The following is a 10,978-nucleotide window of genomic DNA, read 5'->3' as shown; positions in this document are numbered from 1 at the left end:
AGAGTGTTGGACCGAAGCTGCTAGTAGCCAGAACAAGGAAGAAATATTCTCTTGACCATTTCATGCCAAAAAAAAAAAAAAAAAAACTGAAGAGGTGTTCAGTGTTGGACTGGGGCCAGTCTTCACGTCAGGGTGGGAGAGACATATAAAGACATAGAGAAAGTATTTACACCATCATGAAACACTAAATCTGTCTGAGATAAAGAAACACGTAGGTTATTTAGCAGCTCTATACGTCAGGCTGAGGCAGGTCGGACTGCACAGACTGATGCCGCTGGTAGCTCTTGGTCATGATGCAGAGATAGCACTAAGTTCGTGTTTGCTGTTTATATATTATTCTGTGACGCACAAAAGACGAGGAGGGCGAGCGGGGATGTCAGCACTCCCTCTCTCCCTAAAACCTAATGTCTTCGACAGGACGGTGAAATGGACTGACTCCTGCCACGATGCTTGCACTTCAGTGTGTGTTCTTGCCACATGCGTTTTCTTTTGCTCTGTCTTCAAGCTTCTGATATTGTCTGTGTGTTATCTGCCAATGCCTTAGAGTGTATTTCTTTGGAGATATTTTTAAGGAATGGTTTGGCGCCTCTGAGAGCCAAGTTTCCCTACTAATGCCTTTTTACAGTTGCCCAACAAGCAATGTTTCATTCCAGTGTAATTATGACCTGACTCTCAACCATTGACCAGTAAACTGCTATATAAATATATAAGAAGAAGTTATGAAATAAGCACTTTGTGCCGGTCTTGTTCTTTTTTTGTCATGTGTTGGTCTCAAGTTAATCTGCAGAGATAACAAACATCTGTACATTTCTAAAATTAAAGCCACATTTTGTTTTATTGCAGCATCTACTCAGTTATTTTGATGATGGTCGGACATTTTTAAATCCAAGTCATGTGGCTTCAGATCAGTTTAATTAAATCACATAATTCTGCATTTCAGGAAGATGCTCTGTGCACATGCATTAAAGGTTGGTCAACAATGTCTTTGACCAGCAGGAGTTGAAGCATTGACAGCCAGCTGATATTATTTATCATAATAATTACAGTTTATTTATATGGCCCACCAGCAGGCATGAGGCATGAAGTTCAAAATATATCTAATCAAAACCACTATTAAGTGTGGAAAATTGGCTTGAAAATGGTTAATACTTTATATTTCTACCAAATTTGCCAAAGCATTTTCAGGTTTCTAGAGTTTTCAGTGTTATTTATAATGCAGACTTTCTGCAATGTTAACCAAACTGATTTTATACAAAATATTTAAAATACCACATACAATGCAACTTTGTTTTTCACTGTCTTCCCAGGAAATCAATTAATCAACTATTCTGTTTTGCTCCAGTGACAGTTTGTGTTGGTTTGAGATTATTTTATTTGGTTCATAGTAGCATCCCTTTTCAAGGCACAAGCTTTTCATTTCATTTACTTTCATTGTGGGGACTGATGGTATAGAGATGAGACATTTTATATGAGCAAAAACATCTAAGTGGAAAAATAAAAAGTTGCTAGAAACACCAAACACAAAAGCTTTAACTACAGATCAGGTGTGCAGGCTGTGATGGATTAATGCTGGGATTTGTAATAATTTGCAACATCCTTTGATTTTACACTTTACACTGTATTGCCATTATTTTTGCTAGTTTTTTCCACATTAATGCATAAAAAGCCCAGATATTGTAGATGTGCATCATCAAAACAACTGAGTTAATTCATATAAAATGTAAAGTCTATCAGGGTGTTGAAACATTATTTCAATAAGCTTTTAATTTTACATTACACATTCGTATTTTACAGCACTCTCTTTTTCACAGCCTTCAATAAAAATATTGTGCATCAAAATATCAACACACCTGTGACATGAACACATCAAGGCAGCAACAAAGAAACTCAGATTGCGTCCATTCATTTCCCCCACATCTGGCAAGACAGTTTAAAAAGGCAATAAATTAGTGACTTGATTCTTAAATATTATGTAAATACTGTTCTGAGAACATGAAGAGATGATGGTTTGTACCTTATTACAACATTCAGCCACAAGGATTTTTCCTGTGTTGGGTAAACCGACAGTTTGTCGCCAGAACCGAGGGGAAATGTGATCATCATTTCATTAGAAGTGGAGTTTAGTTTTTCACCCTCAAAACATTACCTAGAAGAAACAACTGAAAGATCATTTGATATTTCCATGTGTATATTAAACCACTTTTACCGTTTAGGATTATTTAGAAAAAAAAAAAAAACATGAAGGAAGCCGTCTTCAAATTCAAGTAAAGTCTGCTTAGGTCGTGTAGTTTTATAACGGAGCTTGACATTTAACGACAACCACCTTCAATCAGCTTTTGTGTACGTTTAGCTTATGCTGCAAAAGATTATTAACCAGTTACATGTCGAACATACTGTCAGCATGGATGTATTATTATTATAACAACTTGATATGAAACTCCAAGATGGCGCCTGTTTGTTTTAATGAGAAAAAAAAAAGGATTTGTAGTGTCCCGTGCTGTTTTGCCGACTGCACGAGTGTTAGTGTTGTATTCTCTCGCTGGCACCACAGACATGGTGTCCTGTCAACAGTCTGGCAGACATCTCTATGTATTACTGGTCTAAAATAATTGTTTGGGTCGCTCAGTGTTTGTGTGTTGCGGCACAGCGGCCACGGGGGAACATTAGCATCAGGGCTCAGTAGCAGGAGTATCAGCTTTCTCAATGTAACCATGGTTGTCACATGGCAAAAAAGTTGTTGTAATGTTGTAATGTAATGTTGTGGTCAATACACACACGGTCCTGTCATTTTCAACTGCAGCTACCGGTGCAAAGGCCTTTATAAAGATCACTGGTACCTTTTCATTCATGCATTATACCAGATGTTTCACATGGGTTGATTTCAGTGGAGTATGACTGAGAACATAGGAGGAGTTCCCTCATTGGCTTCACTCCACTGGTGCAGGCTTCACTGAAGATGTGCAAGGCCTAACAAATGGGTTTCCACAATGAGGTAAAGTTACAGTTCAAAGTAAACAAAAAATTAACTCCTGTAAACAAACATTCACCATCCCAGAGCACCGCACTCGCTACAACCAGAACCAGCATCCATCGAGTTTTCTGTCAGCATGGGTTTGAACAGATCCGTCTCTTCTGTCAACACTTGTTTTCACTTCCAAACCACTGCAGATCATATTTTAACCACAGCACATCTTCAGACTTCAGCTGCAGCCTCATGTTTATTCCAGAGTAAAGTCCAGCTCAGAGAAGTGACCAGCTGATGTGGGAATAAAACATGGGACATAACTGGGTGAGAGGTGTGAAATGTTGTTTTTTTTTAATCCCCCTCCACCCGGTAACAGCTGCAGCCATATTGGATCCTCTCCCATGAAGCCTTGCAGCCCTCAGTTCTTTATGGCACAAAAGAAATAAACATATTTAATAAGGTATAAACAGTTCTGTTTGATTTCTTTTTTTTTCTTCTGACATTTGGATACCAGATCCAGAGCAAAGGTATCCGACAGCCGTCCAGTAAATCCAGTCTGACTCCAGTCTGAGGGAGAGAGGCCGTCTCTGTTTCCTTCCTGCTGCTCAGCATCAGTTGTTGTGACAGCACGAGTAGAAATATGAGTCTTTCTTCTGGCCCAAGTCCACGCCAGGTTCTTCTGCTGAAACACAGAAAGACATTTGATTCCCTTGCAGCTACTGTTTTTAACACTTAAAAGGATGTTAATTGCTTTATATTTAGCAATATTCAGGTGTATTGATCTTCTCACATTTCCCATAATGTTCAATTATTACTTTACACTCCTGGATCTAAACTACTTTTGTTCATAGTGTGTCCAGAAACATTTCTGTTGCATGTGGCGCTGTTTTTATTCCACATCTGGCTTCTCTCATATGAGGTGTTCCTCAAGGAGTCATTTTAGTGCCCCTTTTATTTTCTTCTCCAAATCACTTATTAAAGGGATAGTTCACCCAAAATTCAAATTTCACTCATTATCTACTCACCCTCATGTCGACTAAGGGCTGTGAGAATTTTCAGAGTCCTCCGTGCCTTCTCTGAGTTACGGGGGGGTCCGCGCAACGGTATTTGTCCATATAATGGTTGTGAATGGTGCTCACTTTTCTTCGTCCAAAAAGACACACCAAAAAATTTCTCATGTCGGAGCTTCAATACAAGAGGGACATTACAGACAAGCAGTATGGAGGTATTTGGATTTTTTTTGGTGTGTCTTTTTGGACGAAGAAAAGTGAGCACCATTCACAACCATGGACAAATACTGCTGCGCGGACCCCCCCGTAACTCAGAGAAGGCACAGAGGACTCTGAAAATTCTCCCAGCCCTTAGTCGACATGAGGGTGAGTAGATAATGAGTGAAATTAGAATTTTGGGTGAACTATCCCTTTAATTTACTCAGTTAATACAAACCAAAATACCAAAAAAAATGTTTCTTTCAGACAGATAAGTGTATGAGTGGGATTATAAACGCTTGCATGAACCTGTTTGTTTCAATTAAACTTTGGGCTTTAGTGAAAAGCAGCATGTTGTCTCCATGGTAACCATCTCCACCAGAATCATACACTTGAAACCGCTCTGAATGTTTATTGTGACCTGCTGACAACTCTAAATTAAATGCCTTTTAAGAAAAAAGACTTCATGAGCGTATGTGCATTAAACACTCACCGGTCATATACTGGAAGGCAGTGTTGTTGTAATCCTCAGCTACTTTCTGGAACAGCTCGTCTGAGAAGCAGAAGAAAAATGAGGCCTGTCAGTTTCCATCACTTCATTCACACTTCATTACCTTATTAAAAACTGGTCCTCTCACGTTATTTATACCTGGTTTACTGAACATCTGGTGCTGCACGCAATCACTGCACAGCAGCTGTTTACAGTTAAGATTAAACATTAAAGCAGATATCAGTGGAATGTTTTTGTTAATATAAGTCCTAAATAGTCCTATTTTCCGTCAGCAATCACTTACATGAAGTATTTCAGCCTAAACACGAGTCTCTCCGTCACTCTGCTCTGCTGTAACCCGAGGAGAAAATTTTCCTTGTGGGATACAAGTGTTATCCAATGAGGAGAGAGAACGGCATGAAGGGCTGTGTGTGCAGCCAAGGGATGCGCGTGAATGTGGTGACGTAGCACGAGGACCAATTGATGCCTGACAAGGGCGGGGGCTGCTAACTCATGGTGCGTTCAAAGAAACTCGTACTTTGTGTTTTTCCTTCCTGTGAAGTCATACCAGTTCGATCTGGTACGAGTTCACGGGTCGGAAGTTACGAGTGGCCGTTATAGGGAACTTTCACAGACAACAGGATGGTAAAAACACGAGCTACGGGTTACCTGGAACGCTACCAAGTCGTAGTTGTGACTTGAAGCTGTAACTTACGGTTTCAAAAGCCTGCCTTGAACGCAGCATTAGCCGAAACAGCCGTGAAGCTGATATCTGCTTTAATGACACAACATTCAGTGTGGACTAAAAGTATTTAAAGAGGCAGATTTCAGTGCTTCTTTAATGAGGCGGGTTTAGTCATGCCTTCTCTGTGCATCTTAAACTGGTGTTAAGTAATGTTCTTCCTGAACTACCTCTCAGATACGATGCTGTGTTTGAGTGCTACGACTCTGAAGGAAACCCACTTCCTCAACAAACAGGCCATGAATAAATGCAGCTGTTTTTGGAGCCAACCACTGGTGTTAAATTCAGTTTGTTGTGACTCACCCACATTATTTCCTGTTTTACTGGAGGTCTCAAAATGTTGTGCACCGATCTCTGTGAAAGCAACAAAATACATTAAGATTAGATGTTAAGTTTTGTCCACGCACATATTCCTACTGATAACACACATGCACACACAGGCAGATAGAGGTCATGGATTTATTACTATTCTTTAACAATGTTACAGGCACAGTAATCTCATTATTTCCTAATTTCAGAAATGTCTGTTTCCATTTGTTCATGTTAAGTCTTATCCGTTAGAGCAGCTAAGTTTGTGTCGGTAAAACCTGTTTTTTTCTTTGCGATGCCCATGTCACTTTGTTAAAGTGGACACACTGTCTGCATGACGCACACGTGAGACGCATGTCTCGCGCCTCGTGATCTGGAGATTTGACTTCTCGCTTATTTTTCATGTGACGCCTAGTTCCCAGCAAAATTACACAGAAAAGACGTGTTGCTAGTCATATTCACATAAAACTCACTCCTTTTACTGTTTTTTCAGTGCCATGAAAATAGATTTTGAACCAGTTTAACAGCTCCATGTGGAGACAGATGAGTTTGAATGATATTTTTGTCAAAAATAATGCCATAATGTTCAGCTTTTTGACTGTTGGTCCGAGAAGACGAGTCATTTCAACATAGGATTTGGGGGTGATATTAGTACATTATGGCCCTTTTATTTAATCACTTCCTGACATTTCATAGATGCAAATAGTTAAATAACACATAATAATATTATAAAGAATGTACTGGACAGTAAAATGAGGTTTAAACAGTGAGGCTGCCGTTACCTTCAGCAAAGTCCTGAGCATCGTGGTAGTCGATTTGGCGCAAGCTCCGATCTCCCTCAATCAGGTCATTCTTAGTGCCACACAGGTAGATTTTACAGTGCTGGAAAATGTAAAACAGACAACGAAGCAAAAATAAAAACAATGTTACTGAGTGAATTATGTTTTTTTTTATATACAATAAAGTTCAACTAGAAAAGCTCTCTTACCTCCTCGCAGTTTTGCAGCTCTTTCACCCAGAATCGAGCTCGCTGGAAACTGCTGCTGTCAGTCAGATCTGAAAGACAAAAATAACAAAGCTGACCTCATCATAACAGACTAACAGTACAGGCCTGCTAATAATGTAGTAGGGAATCCATGAATGAACTTTAATATGCAACCAGTCTTAACAATTCTGACCATTTCTGTCAGATTTTGATGATGGACATGGTCAAAAACATCTAATATAATAATGAATAATTAGGAACCTGGAATAACAGCTCCCTCTGATCACCATTTTGTGCAGATGAGGTTTAAAAAAAAAACAGGATGAAAACACATGTGAAATGAAATCTACAAAAACAGGACTGAGGATAAAGAAGAAGAAGGACAGCAGACCCAAAAATAGACAGTACATAATTTATGACAGCACTGTGAGTAATCCAGTGGGAAATACCATCAGCTATTTTCTACGAGGCAAAGTTCCCCTACTTGTAAAGTAACATGTCTTAATCAGAAGGTTTTTATGGAAACACACTATTAGCATGGTCTCATATCTGTTTACTGGTGTAGACTAGCTTAAAGCACAAAGCAGTAAACTGTCCTGGAGTCATACAAGGTACCATATATGATCAGACTATATGGGGCTTCCCTTATGTTCTCCACAGTAGAGAACATAAGGTCAACACCAGCTACATGTGCATGCAAGTTTTACCATAGCAGACAATGGCCGCCCGAGCTCCTCTGTAGTAAATCCTGCTCATAGCTTCATAGCGCTCTGATCCAGCTGTGTCCTGGGTAATTCAGAGAGAAGAGTAGAAAGTGAGAAAAACAGACATCCATCTGAAGGGACCAGGTGAAATATACAGATCTCACTGGGATAAACTCTGATACAGGCAAAACACACAGATTCACACAATGTGGCCTCTAACTCACCCAGATGCCAAGAGTAATCACTTTCTCTCCCACCTGGATTGGTTTGGCAACAAACGCAGCACCGATAGTCTGTGAAGAAGAGAGTACAAGAGCAGCAAGGCATTAGACACTCATGGAGTCCCTGTGGGTCGTGGGTACTCTGTCTGAACACTCAGAGTCTTAATGGACACTAATGAGAGGCAGGATAAGGTCGGCCTGGACTGATAGCTGTGTGATATTTGGAGAACATCACATTGCTGCCATCTTAAAATAGGTGATGTGCACATTCGTCACAACACCTTTTCAGTATGTTTTGTTTTTTTTAACTAGGAAAAATTACATTATTCATTATTTTGTTTAGCGATATGTAGTTTAGTCCAGTGGTTTACAACCTAGGGGATTAGATTCTCTTCAAAGAGTCACAAGACCAATGTGATGAGGGGTCATGAGATGATTAATATATAAGATGAACAGGAAATGTGTGGAGTTTTTTGTAAAAGTCATGTTATAATTTTACCTTTTCATGCCTCTGACAGTTAGTGACATGAAACTGTGTCATTATCCTTTTTGGGACTGACTGGTAACAACTTATGGACAACTGAAATGTCACATATTGTGTGTAGATTATGTCTATTAAAGTTCATATATGTATATTTAGAATGAAATATTTAATATGAAACTGTGCAAAAACTCAAATCTGAATACTTTCAAAGGATAAAGTATCATTAAATGTACAAGTCCACTTTCTGAATCAATCATGGTGTATTTTCAGAGGACACGAGAGAGGCGTGACTGAATAGTTTCCACATTAATATGTTACAGTACTTATAAGAACCCTTGTCTAATGCACTATGCGTTAAAAGAAACATACTGAAACATTACTTCATCCAGAGTTTCTATCAGTGCTTCTATAATGAAAGACGATTCCTGACTTGAGCCTCGATCACCACGATGTCCTCAGGACTAAATGTAAAAGTGAAGCTTTTCAGTCAGGGAGGGAATCAGCAACGCGTCGACATGGGAATTGAAACGGAGCAGCTGACACTCACGTTCTGGTACGGGCCGACCAAGAAGCGATGATGCACGTATCTCTCCACCAGGCTGGTCTTCCCTACACTCTCCTTTCCCAGCATCACCACTTTGGCATCCACACGCATTGCAGTCATATTCACTGGGTTTCCAAAAGCCCAGGACAAGCAAACAGATGATGGGGGATTAATTTAGGGGGCAGCTTCTGGGCTGCAGTGTGCTGTGTGATGAAAAGACAGAATACACAACAGATGAGTGAAGATACTAGAGATTGCTAAATCTTTAACTTTCTCATATGACCCTTTCACTTCCTCTTATTATCTTTTTATGTAATCTGTTGTGTCTGAAGTCAACTGATGCATCGGTACACTTTACACATGAAATCTGTTTACAATATTTCATACTTGAAATGTTTTATCAGTCATTATCAGATCAATAGTAAAACAAAAATACAAACTCATATATCATCATAATTTATCGTATTTTCAGACTATAGTAAAAATGAATGTTACTGTATACTCACTTTTTAGTTAGCAAATACACTGTCAAAAATAATGTTATGAGCCTTTAGGGCTGCAGTTCATGGTTATTACAGTTGTCATATACCTGTTGATTATTTATTCAATTCATCGATTAATCATTTAATAATAAAATATCAAAATTTGATCTTCTAGTAATCAGTTAGCTAACCAGTTACTGTTACAGCTCCATCAGATGCCAGAGTCATGTTTTAGCTGTAACGTATTCCTCTGTTCAACAATACACTCATGTAGTCACTTACTAAATGACACTTGTGAATATTAGACGAGCACTGATTGTTATTAAACAATATAAGATTAATTTGCACTTGAAAGATGACTACATGATATCCATAATGATCTGATAATGACTGATAGAATTACATTCATCACTCTGAACAACAAAACAACGAGCAGTAGGTTTCGATTTATCACGCTCTCACCATGTTATTTCTGTTTCACTTCGTAACGTTTACATATATTTCTGTTGTTTATATTCACCGGACTGTTGATTTAATTGTGTAAAATATATATACGGTAGATGAATTGTTCAGTTTCCTCAACATGACATGGCCAAAACACCAAAACACCATGAGCCCTCCTCAGACCAGCATCACTGGTTTGGGCTGTTTTCGGAGCTAGCTGAGCTAACGTTGACTCGTAACGTTACAACACACCCAACAGGGGAAACTCACCTGGCTGTTACCTGACTCAACAGATCCTCCCGTGGCTGTCGTTCGTCCGTGACTACCACACCTGGTTTAAAGCGAAAACGGACACAGCCAACCCGCTCGTCATGTCTGCCCAGCCCCGTTGCAACCGGCAGCTAGCTCCGTTAACGGACGGCTCCTCTCTCTCTCTCTCTCTGTTGCGCAACGGCTGAAACTACAAGCTAACCGTCCGCTGGATGACGTCACGGGCGGAGACGGTAAACATGGTGCTCTGTGGTTTCACGGGAGCTCCGTGCTCTGAAAAAACAACTCCAGGTAGATTATAGGGAGCTGCTACCACCAGCGGCAGCGGCTGCAGGGAGAGAGAGGTTCACGTTTGTGCGGAGGAGAAAATCTCCAGCTGAGCTTTGTTTGTTTGTTTGGGTGGGAACCACAGGGGTGGAGAGAGGCGGTCCGCCGGAAGGAAGTGCCCGAACGGAGCGACACAAACACCGGAAGTTTGGAATTACCAGCTGAGCTGAATGCATGGATGTATTATGGCTGAATGCAATCATCCACTGCAATACATCCATGGCTGACTGCAGCATGTGGAGCTTTCAGTAAATGTGCTGCCAATACCCAGGCCGCAAAACTCTGTATTCTCACCTCCAAGCACTGTTCACTTTGGCTCATTGTTTTGTTTTTTTCATTTATTTCATGTTTTTGTCTTTTATGAAAGACAAATGTTACAGTATTCACAATTACACAGTGAATTAAGATTTTGGCCCTGATATTTTAATTAAAATGCCATTATTATTTAACTTTGCATTCTCGCTCTAGTCTACAGGTCTCCCTACCCGCTCCCAGTCCCACATCAGACTCCACCTCCCTTACACAAACTCAGAACTAGGAAAAACTGCCTTCTCCTTCTATGCCCCACACCGATGGAATAAATGATAAAACTCACTGAAAATTGATAGAGTTATCTCACTTGAGGCTTTCAAAAACCTACTTTTCAGTTTTGGGGGCTCAGACGTGCACTTGCTTCAGTTAGTGATTTTACTACTCCTGTTTTTATAACTGTATTTTATTGTGTTGTATTGATGTTTGATGTTTGATTTTCTGTGATCTCTGTATGCTACAGGGCACCCTTGAAAAAGAGAGCTCGCTCTCAA

General features: G+C 39.9%; 1 protein-coding gene across 8 annotated transcripts; it reads right to left on the bottom strand.

Annotated features, from left to right (window-relative positions):
• Positions 1–1,746: 1,746 nt before the first annotated feature.
• Positions 1,747–10,235, bottom strand: rab24 (RAB24, member RAS oncogene family). 8 transcript variants are annotated; one of them, XR_014595930.1, is made up of 10 exons: positions 9,849–10,235; positions 8,656–8,855; positions 7,628–7,696; positions 7,407–7,485; positions 6,703–6,770; positions 6,497–6,596; positions 5,709–5,759; positions 4,823–4,868; positions 4,667–4,726; positions 1,747–3,644 (listed from the first exon to the last, which is right to left on the bottom strand). XR_014595930.1 is itself a non-coding variant. In XM_083986860.1 (9 exons), exons 2-9 carry the CDS (start codon positions 8,770–8,772, stop codon positions 3,577–3,579), a joined length of 615 nt encoding a protein of 204 aa, XP_083842986.1. In that variant the 5' UTR covers positions 8,773–8,855; positions 9,845–10,235; the 3' UTR covers positions 1,747–3,576. The 8 variants fall into 8 exon arrangements, 6 of the variants coding, with proteins under 6 accessions (XP_083842986.1, XP_083842985.1, XP_083842988.1 ...); XR_014595931.1 differs by having other exon boundaries at positions 3,600–3,647; XM_083986860.1 differs by lacking the exon at positions 4,823–4,868 and having other exon boundaries at positions 1,747–3,647; positions 9,845–10,235.
• Between the last annotated feature and the right edge of the window lie 743 nt (positions 10,236–10,978).

This window comes from Trachurus trachurus, assembly GCF_905171665.1.
Source record: "Trachurus trachurus genome assembly, chromosome: 14".
In the NCBI taxonomy this organism is placed as follows: Eukaryota; Metazoa; Chordata; class Actinopteri; order Carangiformes; family Carangidae; genus Trachurus; species Trachurus trachurus.
The sequence above is the reverse complement of the archived record's forward strand: the minus strand, read 5'-3'. Positions and strand labels throughout refer to the sequence as shown.

What these genes read in the sequence shown, in the direction of transcription:
- rab24 (XM_083986860.1), bottom strand. Translation starts at nt 8,772, where the DNA reads ATGACTGCAATGCGTGTGGATGCCAAAGTGGTGATGCTGGGAAAGGAG. An exon ending in TGCTCAGGACTTTGCTGAAG is followed by an intron (nt 5,760 to 6,496) that starts GTAACGGCAGCC and finishes TTGCTTTCACAG; the next exon opens with AGATCGGTGCACAACATTTT. An exon ending in TGCCTTCCAGTATATGACCG is followed by an intron (nt 3,648 to 4,666) that starts GTGAGTGTTTAA and finishes TCTGTGTTTCAG; the next exon opens with CAGAAGAACCTGGCGTGGAC.